Below are 12305 nucleotides of genomic sequence, written 5' to 3' on the forward strand. Positions count from 1 at the left end.
CCCAATCGAGATGGTTTGGGGTGAGCTGGACCGCAGAGTGAAGGCAAAAGGGCCAACAAGTGCTAAGCATCTCTGGGAACTCCTTCAAGACTGTTGGAAGACCATTTCAGGTGACTACCTCTTGAAGCTCATCAAGAGAATGCCAAGAGTGTGCGAAGCAGTAATCAAAGCAAAAGGTGGCTACTTTGAAGAACCTAGAATATAAGACATATTTTCAGTTGTTTCACACTTTTTTGTTAAGTATATAATTCCACATGTGTTAATTCATAGTTTTGATGCCTTCAGTGTGAATCTACAATTTTCATAGTCATGAAAATAAAGAAAACTCTTTGAATGAGAAGGTGTGTCCAAACTTTTGGTCTGTACTGTATATATAGGTAGATATTTGCACTGTGTTGACTTCAAGGTTTTCTATCTATGTGATACCTATTGAGTCCGTTTTTCATTGAGTTTCATTGGTTTGTTTAATACAGGCTGGTGTCATCTTGTTCTCTCAAAATCTGGGAACAATTGTGAATTCTGGGTGAGTTTGCATGGATCGACCCATGTGTAACAAACAGCAGGTGTAGAGTTAGAAAGGTGGGCAGTGCGCTTTGGGAACTGTAGGACCCAATGTTTTCTGAGCTTTACCTTCCCTAGTAGCTCAAAGTAAGGATATCTAAATCACGAAGCATTAATATCACTTTATTGCCCTACATTATGATTCAGGATTCCCACACCTTCTTAAACATCAACTTCAACGACTTCTCAAGGACTTTTCGGACTCAATTCCCTCAAATTCAATGACCCAACACAGCATAGTTTGAGATGCGGATTAAGTTTAACTACTGTTACAACACTGAGAATCTTGAGAAATCGCAAGCAAAGAAAGAGGGAGGCTCGAGTATGTAAGCACTTCTCAGTTGTGCTGTGTTACAGTGTTGGTAGAAAAGTGCTGGAGACACACATTCAGACAGTGAACTGTAGCCTATATACAAAGTTATGAAAATCAAAACAACTTTATACTATTGCACAAATGAGTAAATTCATTGACCGCGTTACTTTGTCTATTTTCACAAAGTTTCAAGGCTGTGATTCTTTTTCTTAAAATCACAAACTTTTAGGGATTTCAAGGACCCCTGAGAACCTGAATGGTTTCAATATAGTTCATGTTGTTAGAAGCCTTCTCGACTCCTGCCTGATGTGTAACTTTGGTGGAGAATACAACATTTCTTTTAATTTAAACCTGTAGAAATCAGATTGTCTTGGCTGTCTGGGAGACTTGCAACAAGCTGTAAACCAATATTCACTCTTCTTTAACTGTGTTTTTGGTTCAACCAACTGCTGAGAGAAATTACTGTATAAGGCTGCTCTGCTATGATCACCAGCTACAGTAGCTGCTAACTTTGTCTGTTGATAAGTTCTGTGCAGATACCATACGGTGGGTTGTATTAGAAGAGAACTGCAGAGTTGGTTGATTATTTGTGGGTTTGTCAGTACAGGTGACCCTTTCCACGTAACACTTAGAAATTTGATTGTTGATACAAAAATTTTAAGATATTGAGTTTGAGTTTTTTTAATCAGCCTCAAAAAATGAATTATGTTATTAGAATGTAAACTATTCTTCATTTCATTAAACCATTGCATTCACAGAAACATTACCGAGGACATGACCTCAGCGGTAGCTAAAGTCCTTAGCAGCTGGAAATGCAGTGGAAATAGGAGGCAGAGAAGTGTGACAAACTGAATTTCAAGTCAACAACAGTTCTGTCCTTTGAGATAATGGACGAGGGAGAAGGATCATAGTCATAATCCAGCTTTCACAAACAACGTTCAAAGCTCATTTTACTGATAATGATCCCAGCAAAGTTTCAATTTCAGAACCAAATGTGAAACCTTAAATATATGGACATGTATAAAACACACCCAGTGTGTGAGACACAGTCAGAATGCTGATACCGGAGGTGGGATGAATTAGTGAAACACACCATAAGCACAACATTATCACCATGACTGTAAAGGGAAACACTGACACAGAATACCACCACCAACACCACCACATGTACACACACACACTCACACACACACACACACACACACAGATGTGTGAATGTGTGTTACACACAGGATGTATTTATCAAGAGAGTGTGTTAGCAGCCAGGAAATGCAGTTAAGGATGTAGAATTTAGATCTCTAATCCAATCCAATTTGAGTGCACTTGATAAATACCACCACAGTGCGTGCGTGTCATTTTGGCCCTGCATGCTGGCCTTACCCATAGCTGGTCGGACACAGCAAACTCATCGATCATCATCAGTGCTTCATCGTCCTATAGAGAAGGGACATGTTTTCTGAAGGCTCTGCTGTCCCGAAATGATACCGTGGCCAAATCACATCATCAATGGCCTATAAACTATTGATGGAAATTTGAGACAACATGTGGACTTTCTGAATTGCTTCGTTCATTTTAAGGGCCACTACATGTACATACAGTACTTTTGTACAATATATGGTTCGATAAAACCTTTCATCAAAAACCATCCTTGCTTGGAACAATGGAAGTCTTTATTTGCTCTGCTGTAGGCATTTGTTTGACTCTGCTGAACTTTGTATCTGCCTGATCTTTAGTGTTGCACTTCTTTGATCTGAAACAGGAAATTCACCTAATTGTGTCCAATGGCCCTGATGATTGCAAGGATGCAAACAAGATGAACTAAATCAACTGTCCTTCCCCTTGACCTTTACTTAGCCATCACATGATCTTGATTAAAAGAAAATTCCTTGATCTAATTAAAACTTCATGTAGAAAATCAGAGAAGGAAGTTGAGATCAGTGCAACAGATCATTCACAACAGCATCAGAGCATTAACAGCAAAACTCTTCCTGACATGAAATGGGCTGATAACCTACAGTCAGAATATGTCAAGCAGAGCTGTGCAGCTGACCTGAACAAACCCTGATAAGCAGCTGGAAACAAAAACAGCCCAGCTGATGTGGAAGGCAGCGGTTGTGAATACATCTAAACAGAGAGGTACAGTCCCACCCTAACCCAACACAGAAAGCCACTCAACATGCAGAGGATGAAAGAGGTTTATTTTTTGAAAAGGTGAAGGACATGCAAACAGAGACAAAGGCTAACAGAAGAGTGAAAGGTTACATGTAACATGCAGTTCAGTGGGAAGAACACATGAAGCCAGGCTGCATCACACAGGACAGTTAGTCATCACTCACTGACTCCTGACAGTAAACCAAACAGCTGAAAAGTGTCCACAAGGGAATTATCTTTTCTCTGTGCTTAATACAGACTTTCCATCTCAGTATGTGTGTAACTGACACTACATTAGGCTTTTAAATTCACCTTAATGCATCTGATCGTTATAATCTCTAATCAAAACTGTACCAAACACACACAGGAACATGTGAAAATCTATGGTTGCAAAAATTTAAAAGAAATCAAATTGATTTCAAATTGAAAGTTCATTTTCCATTTGTGAACCAAAAATACATGACAAAACTATGACATTTCTAAAATCCAATTTCATAGTTTAAAATGCTATTACTGCTATCAAAATAAACTAAACTCCTCAGCATAAGGATAATGACAAAGCTAAATTACATGTGTTATGAATGCTTTCAAACTGAGAGATAAAATACAACCTAAACTTGAAAATGAAATTGCAAACTGGACTTGGACTGCATTGGAGTCATGTCTTTATTTTAGCTCTTCTCTTATAGAATATAAATGGAAATGGCTAAATGGTGACAGATCAGCTGGCAATTTAATCTGACACTGTCTGTCAATTTGAAAATGGAGACCATTTAACAATCATTTTCATCACCAGCATAGCAGTGTTATGAAGTGTTCAATTGAAGTTTAATCTGAATTTTTTTCCACAGCTGTAATTATGTATTTTCAAACATAGAAATGAGAATTCTTATTATCATGTGTCATGCGCACAAAATGAAAATGAAAATGAAAAATTATTTCTCAAGCAAATGAAATTATTTCATTTAGTTTTGGCAGCAGTGCACTTCCATACCGGTGAAATAAACACAGTATGCACTACGATATAATGTGCAACTTCTACCATGAGTGAAATAAATGCAGATTAACTCGTGATACAATCAAAGCACAGAAACACTAAGTTTGAGACAGAACAGAGGATAGAGACAAAGAGATTAAAAGACACAGACATGGACAACACACCCTCTCTGTTTAGAGATATTCAAAACTGTTACCAGGTGCATTTGCAGATTTCTACTGCAAAACTTATTTAAAGGCTTCTGACATTCCTCTGACTCTAGTGACATATCAGCTAAGGAAAATCAAAAACATCTCCAGAACTGTTTACTGAACAGCCTGGCTTCAGAAGCTGAGACAGGAAATGTTTGCAGTCATAATGCGACAAGGGCTCAAATCAAATTACTGAAGCCTCAGAGGCATGTCTCTGCCACTGTATTAGTGCTGCTCTTAGTTAGCTCAAGTCTCATGGCCATTAAATGCTGGAGTGACAGTTGAAAGCAGTTCCCTGCAGGTGGTCATGTGTTTGAACTTGTTGTGAAGCAGTTCAAACCGGACACTCTCCCATCTTTAAATCTAACATGAATGGAGCATACAGTCAGAACTGTTTAAACAGCAGAATATAACAGACATGACTGACATAACAGCCACAGACCGCTTGGCTCAGGCTGGTCTGCTGATGTGTGCAGGTCAGGTGGTTACCTTCGTCTTAAAGCTCTGCTCCACCTCCCAGAGCTGAGTGTGTTGTTCATCCACAGCAACCTTCGCCACATCCTGCTTCTTATTGATCCTGTTCCTCCAGTCCTGCTCACCGCTCTTCTTCAACAAGGCCACTCTGAGCAGAAGGAGGGATAATACAGGTCAAATAAAGGTCATAATGAGAGAGAAACTCATAACCAAATATTAATGATCCAATAAAAAAAAAACACAATAAAAACAAAAATGTTGATTTTTGAAATAACTTTAAATTTGCTTAATCATAATTAAAACTTTCAAATCGATTTTCAAAATTGATCAGTCTTGCTCACAGCACTGACAATGTTCAGTGAGCGTATCAGTGATGAGGTCAGAAAGTGTTTGGGAACTATCAAGTGGTGTCATGAAACTGTGATGTCCAACTTCAATGTAATACCTTAAAAATATTAATATTCCATACCATTTTCAGTTCCACAAAGAAAAACTTACACATGTGGAAGGCATGACATTTTTGTTTTTTATGAGAAGATAAATATAACAAGATGCACAACAGCATCCAGAAAATGAGCAGTGAAACGGTTTCAAAAATTGAAATTGGACATTTATCAATATTGATGTTTTTATCAACACTACTACAAACACAATTTTTGTTTGATTTAGTTGGGAAAATGTAGCCAATAAAGGGGGTAAAAAAAAAACTTGGACAATTACGTTGTTAATTGTTTTCCAATTACAACACTGTGTTGCTGATGCAGCTTAGCATTTCAGATAAGGAAGAGAGAGTAAGGAATTCTGTCAGAATCCTCAGTATTTGGCCCTAATGTTCTTCCATAGTTTATGGATTAGTTTTGGTCGGCATAAACATCTCTTATCACAGAAATAGTCAGTCATTTTGAGAAATATGATTTCTTGCTCGTTGGATAATACTTTTATCTCAGTGCATTAACAGTAGAGCAGATACTGGCATGTTAGCTTACTGTACTGTAGCTGAGCATTTTAATTTAATTTTTAATTTAATTTATTATACTATTTTAATCCCACAAGGGGAAATTCTTTTTTTCATAAAGACTGGAAGAAGTGGAATCAACTGTGCTCTATCCAGAGGAATAAAAAAATTGGCCAACCAGTATTTATTTTTTCATGTTTGTTAAATTCGCACAAAAACCAAGATGAAAAAAAGATTCTTTGTGATTTTATCAGGATTTAAAGTACAATTATACATAAAAATCACTTAGAGATGTCAGTCAGTGTAACAGGGGCTGGGAGAGTGTTATTATTATTGTTTAAATCACCTTTTGGACATATAGGATTTTAAAAGACACATTAAAGACTGGGCTGACAGATGAAGCACATGGAGGATTATAAGACGACAAAGTGAAGTATAGAGTGACAAGAACAGAGGCTCGATTATTGAGCTCTCATCTCTGAGTAGGGAGCAGACAAGACCCGTAATAAAGGGTCAGGGTGTTGGCGGTGCCCTCTGCCCCTCTCACAACCACCCCTCTGTGACCCAATGAGGGGACGTCCTGTTCTGCCCGGGGCTCCAAATAACGGATGAAAGTAACACTGAATAGATGTTGCCAGCTGTATGTGGAACACAGACCCTGCCTGCAGTTAAACCCAAAGACATCCTGACACGGCGAAAGACTGAGACGTGACAAAGTACAACAAGCAGACTGGATACACACCAGTACTTCCATTACGCCATCAATCAATTGAGAGCGAGTCCAGCAGACTGCGCTCGTTAACCCATGTGACATAACCAATTATGTAATCATCACTTCATTTGCAGAGGAATCCAATACTGAGCTGCAGTTAAAAGTTACATGACGGACAAGCAATACATTTAAAATGCACTGAAATGATTTTATATCCAAACGATAGTCAACATGAGCATACGGTGTGTGCTTAACAAAATGCCGTGTTACGGGATAAGTGTGATGATGATTTCTTATTGTTGTGTATACATCTTCTTCCTCTGTGCCATTGAGCTCCCTTGTTGTGTAAAAACTATTAAAAACACAGCAGTGAGTCACACCACTGCACTAGGTGACATGTTCCTTCATTACCATGAACACATACAATGTAGTTTATTTTCACTCATTCCCACATACACCTAATGTGTAGAAATCTGCAGCTTAAAACAGTCAAATGTACTATTCCCTCCTGTCCTCCTGTGTTTCAAGAGTTACATCTTCATTAGGAACCAACAGGCAGGCTAGAGAGGGAGAAAAGTATTGGTGGATGAACCAACTAAGTGTTGTTTATTGGTTTGTGGAAATAATTGAATGAGTTGCAGTAATATTGAGTAAACTCAGCAACATGGCTTTGAATTCCTGCTAGCTTCTGTTAGAAACAAGGTCACAAACAATGAACTTGAAAATATAGAAATGACTAATATAGAGTCACTGATCTGCCAACCTGTGTTTACCCACAGTAAGAGGCCTGAATTGTGATGCTTTAAAAAGCCCCATCGCTATGACATGAGCTTGTGTGGGTATGAGGGATTGTCAGTGAAAGTCTTAATATGAAAGACATCTTTTATCAAAATCCCAATACATTTGTTTTAGTGACCTCGTCCATGGTTGGTTATTCTAGACATCCTGACAGCAATGAATAAATCAAATGTTCTGACAAATTAAAAAACAAAAATCCAGTTTTGTGTCCTGTGCAGGCCTCTCAGAAGCCCCTCCAGTGGTTTCAATCGGCCCCTATGAAATGATTGGACAGACTACCTGCCTGTCTACCTGTGTAAGCTACCTGCAAGCTAACAGCACGATGACAGCAGTGAGCTCTAACAATAGCCATGTTCGATGTTTATGTTCATTATGATAATGTTAGGTGGTTTCTTACATGTGACTGAGCCATGAGGTAGTTTGATCCAGTTAGCAATGACAACAGTGTGCTGTGTTCACAGTACACAGCCCCTGAGCCTGTTGTTCAACAGCTAACCCAGTTAGCACACAAGCACACAGTAAAGTATGAATGTAACGGTGGGTAGCCTTTTCGGGCTCAGGTACGTCAGTAACTGCTATTTTGCTCGTTTACATGATTGTGTCTCCAGAAGGAGGAGGGGGCATTTTTTGGGTTGGATATTTCAAAATTTAGAAAACTTAAAATTAATTTCCAACACAGTTCTATTGCCATTCTCATGCAGAGACAAACGTAATTCTCCTCTTCCTTCACCTATGCCTCTGTTGTCTTTATTTACTGACCACCTGATGCAGAAGAGGAATATTAATTTCATTAATTTAATTGTATATTAGAAAAAAAATGTTGAAAAGAACTTTCATGCAGTAAAACAACAACTGTACTCAGAGCTAACCACGCCGCTGGGCTCACCTGTCTCTGATGGACATGTGTCTGGCCATCATCATGTCACTCAGCTCGTCTCCCTCCTCAGGCTGAACCAGGCCTGCTGTGTGTCTGCTGTCGTCTGTGTGTGTGTCTGCCGCTGGAGGCTGACACACACTCCTGGGCAAACCAGAAGCTGCTCTGGATGTTACCACGGTGGACTCCGGCAACTCTGTGAGCATGAGCAGACATGCACGCACAGGATTGAGTGAAATCAATAACATGACAGCAACTACAGAAATGTTGACACTGTTTCCCATGGTGGATTCAATTTAAAATTTCTGCTTAGGAAGGGCTTATGTGAATAATAAGAGGTGTGAAACGGGATTTAACATGAAATGTCCAAATAATTCTATTATCAAACTATTCCCTGTTTAGGATACACTCCTCTAAATAACACAATATTCCACAAATCCCACGACAACAGGATTTTACATTTAAGTACAGTCATCGCTCTCACAGTGCAAAGTAAGCAACACAAAAGAGCGTGGGAGCAAACATCTTTCATGCTTACCAAGGCTCTCATCCGTCTGTGAGAAGCAGCGCAGATGCTTCTCACAGCTTCAAACCTCCCTGCCACAGCTGTAATCAAATAACCCACGCTGCATTGTAGAAACACTGGAGCTCGCTTGTCGAAGCGCTACTGCCTGCTTTCTGTCTGCGTATCAATACTGCTCTGCTCTGCACTAACAACTACACAACAACAATCGCCTGACTGATGTTTCTGCTCTCAGTGATACAGAGCCAATCAAAGTGTTTGGCTCAGAGTTACAGACGCTCAGACATAAAGGAAACCACAATCTGCATGTAACATTTTCACCGACACAGGAAGTGTGGTTGAATGAGACATGGTGGTTGATTGAAAACTAAAATTGTCGCTGATGTTGTTTATTCAGTCTGACAGTTTGCTCTTTAAATATTTAAAGCCCACTTCACTCGTCTATCCAGAATAATAAATTCATTGCTCCCTTTAGTGTGTAAAATACATAAAAATAAAGAAAAACAGTGTTTTAAAAGCTCAATGCTAATAACAGCATGCTAACGTGTTCATAATGACAGTAGCTCCCCGATCTGAGAAGAGCATGCACCTGCGCAGCCACCATCTTGGACAGCTAGGTAACGCCATTTGGACAAATCACATGCAGAACTGTGGTTAAAGCGTAAACTTGTTAAATGAGTTTATAATTACAATAACATTTGCTAATGATTATTTTGGCTGGCAGCGTAGTGTGGCCTAAGATGGATAGTGCTAGTGATGGATACCTTGCTGGTATAATGTTTTAGCATGCTAACATTTGCTAATTTGCACACTTAAGAAAACAATGTGTCATGTTTAACCAAGCCAACATCGTACAAACGTTTACTTTCCACAAAACTCTTCATACTTTCATACTCTTTCTGAGGATAACTTCCAGGAAAAACCTGATTATAAAATGCAAATGCTAACATGACAATCCTAACATGGTAATGTTTAGCAGGTATAACGTTTACCATGTTCGCCATCTTAATGTGTGTGTTAGCATGCTAAATTAGCTAATTAACAGTGGTATTAATTTAGTCAGCTCTTTAAATATTCCATGGCTTTCACCCATTTTTTTTTTTTCTGTTGAAGCAAATATAAATCCAACACCCCTTACTTGTCATAGAATCTTGCCACCAACTACATTTGTAGGCTACACAGGAAAAATGTGGCTAGTGTTGTTTTCTGTAGTGTCAAAGCCGGATAACAGGTGAAAGTGTCTTCTAATTATTCTAAGTATAAACTGTGAAATAAAACAGGCTTTTTCACAATTTTAAATCATTGTGAACGGTGAATAAGTCAACAAAGAGGAAGAAATGCTAAAAATATTTTGTATCTTAAACTACAAAGATTGAAATCTATAATATAAAGAAAGCAGGGAGTGAAAAGCTCAGACAGATGCTGTGATTTCTTCCTCTGCTCTTCTTACCTCCAGTGATGGCCCTGCTCTTCTGACTGTCCGGGTAGTGTCCTTCCTCCCTCTGATACACCTCCTCTCTCTGCCACTCCTGAAGCATGTGGCTCTCTGAGCTCTGCACGGCCACCCCCTGTCTGGTCAGCCACCGCTGCTCCTCCTCCTCCTGCTCCTCCTCTGCCCTCCTCTCTTTTCCAGTGTGGGGCTGGGGCAGCGCGGCCTGCCTGACCACTCCTTCAGGAGAGGGCAGCTTCCTTTTGCCTCCACAAAGATCAGCTCTGTCTTCTTCCTGGGGAAAGACTCTGTACTTCTGGTGGTCCTGGGACCTCCAGGTAGGGCCTTCTGGGTGGCGAGGGGGCAGAGACGTGTCAGAAGTAGAGGTAGGGAGGGGTTCGACCCGGGGTACCGCTCTGGTTAGGTGGATGTCTCCAGCATGGTCAGTGGAGACAGTGCCTCCTGCTCTCAGAGCAGAGGAGGAGGATGAAGTAGGGAGGTGTCCGAACTGAGAGCCTGTACCGTTTTGAAGCTATGTCACAAAAAGGCAGAACAGAAAAAGAAAGAAGTGGGTCAGTTTGCCACAGAGCCTGAGAAGCAAGTCAGGCAAAATGCACACACAAACAAAATGGAGAGAATCACGCTGACTAATCACCGCCTGCCTGACTCACTGCACTTCCTGAGCATCAAAGGGCAACCTATTTCACCGGTCAGTAGCAGCCCACATCACAAAGCCATGCCAGCAAACCCCCCTGTGCATAATGCATCCAGCTGAAGCCTAGAGACACACTAACCTGACATTTCTGATGACTAATTAATGAGAAGCAACAGTAAACATCCATGGAAACCACAAAACTGCTGAGAAAAGTCTTGGAAAAAAAAAAAGTCTAAAAATAGAGTCCTTTAACTGCCTCTTCTTTTTGCATCAGTTTCCTCTCTCCTGCTTCTACTCCCTGAAGCAGTTTCAAATGATCCAATGATGAATGGCGGCTGGTGGTGGATGAGAGCTGAATAGCTTTTGTTCTCCTCTCCTCCACCCCAGAGGCATCTTTCAAGCCCGCGGCCTGGCTGAAATCTGGCCGTCAGCATCAGCACAGCCTTCTTATTGACACGGCAGGATGATGGGAACTGAGTCAGAACTTACTCAGAAGCTGAGCCATGCGCTGTACATCCAGAATGAAATCACACAACATGAATACGGGCAGAATGGGATGCCATACAGCATGTGCTGTTCTCAGAAATGTATGCCCATTTCTGAGAAGAGAGCTCCTGCTGTGTCAGACTCCACTGTCTCAGGCAAATGCATGGTGATTGTTCAGAGGAACCTTACTTGTAGGAGCTCTACTGGGCTGTCGCACAGCTCCTGCTCATCCCTCATGTCTATGTCTGAAGACTCCTGGAGCAGAAACACGCACATGCTACAATGCATGGTTTATATATTCTACATTTTGAATGCAGGAATGGGTCATACTGTACCTGCCTGAAACTCCTATTCACATATCATATCTTATAACTTTTCTTTTAACTAAGCAATCTCATTAATTTATTTTAATATTTTAATTTGACTACAGCTACTTCTGTATATCTATATATTCTACTTCTGTCCATAAAGGATGAGGGATCAATCCTCTGCTGCTTTCCCCGAGGTTCATCTTTTCCATTAAAGGCTCGTCTGTCCAGTTTTTCCTTGCCCAAATCAATGGAAGGAGTGTGTCATATGTTGAACAGATTGATTGTAAAGCCCTCTTTGTGTTTTTGAGCAATGTACATGTAGCAAACTCACATGAACAGGATTTTTTTTTAACAGTATATCCTTGAAATGTTCAATACTTTATTCTGTTTCTTGCTGAGAGTTGAGGCCTTTACACACTGCAGTCTTTTTTTATGTGCAAATAATTTGCACATCTTTTTTTGTTTTTGTTTTTGTCATACTTCCACACACAAAATAGCGTTTATCCTTTTTTTTTTCAGAATAAGTTTGATTTTTCTGAGCTTTTGTAGCCGGAATGAAGGCAATCAACCAATCATGATGTGCGAAATGGACATCGAGTCTCATCTCACAAGAATGGTGGACCTGTTGAATGCTTATGTTTTTCATCACTCTGTATTGTATGATAAAAGAAACATACAACATATAACATATAATAACATATGTAAGGACAGGTGTCACAAAAGACACAAAAGTGACCTGGGTTGAATAACCTTGATTTCTCTCCACAGACAAATTGCGGTAAATGAGCGATTTGTCAACAGGGAACTGAAACTGTTCCATCCATCTGTGCTGTCTTCAAATCAACCCGACTACACTGATGTAAACAGTCATTTTA

At 39.9% G+C, this 12305-nt stretch overlaps 1 protein-coding gene across 1 annotated transcript in view; it reads right to left on the minus strand.

Annotated features, from left to right (window-relative positions):
- Nucleotides 1–12305, minus strand: part of LOC311249265 (supervillin-like) — a 55472-nt gene that overhangs the window by 21110 nt on the left and 22057 nt on the right. Inside the window, 5 exon segments of the mRNA XM_084340164.1 lie at nt 2255–2308; nt 4703–4835; nt 8039–8222; nt 10000–10510; nt 11309–11374. Of these exon segments, the coding sequence (XP_084196290.1) occupies nt 2255–2308; nt 4703–4835; nt 8039–8222; nt 10000–10510; nt 11309–11374 (948 nt within the window).

The sequence above is a fragment of the Pagrus pagrus genome, assembly GCF_965226575.1.
Source record: "Pagrus pagrus genome assembly, chromosome: 20".
Taxonomy (NCBI): Eukaryota; Metazoa; Chordata; class Actinopteri; order Spariformes; family Sparidae; genus Pagrus; species Pagrus pagrus.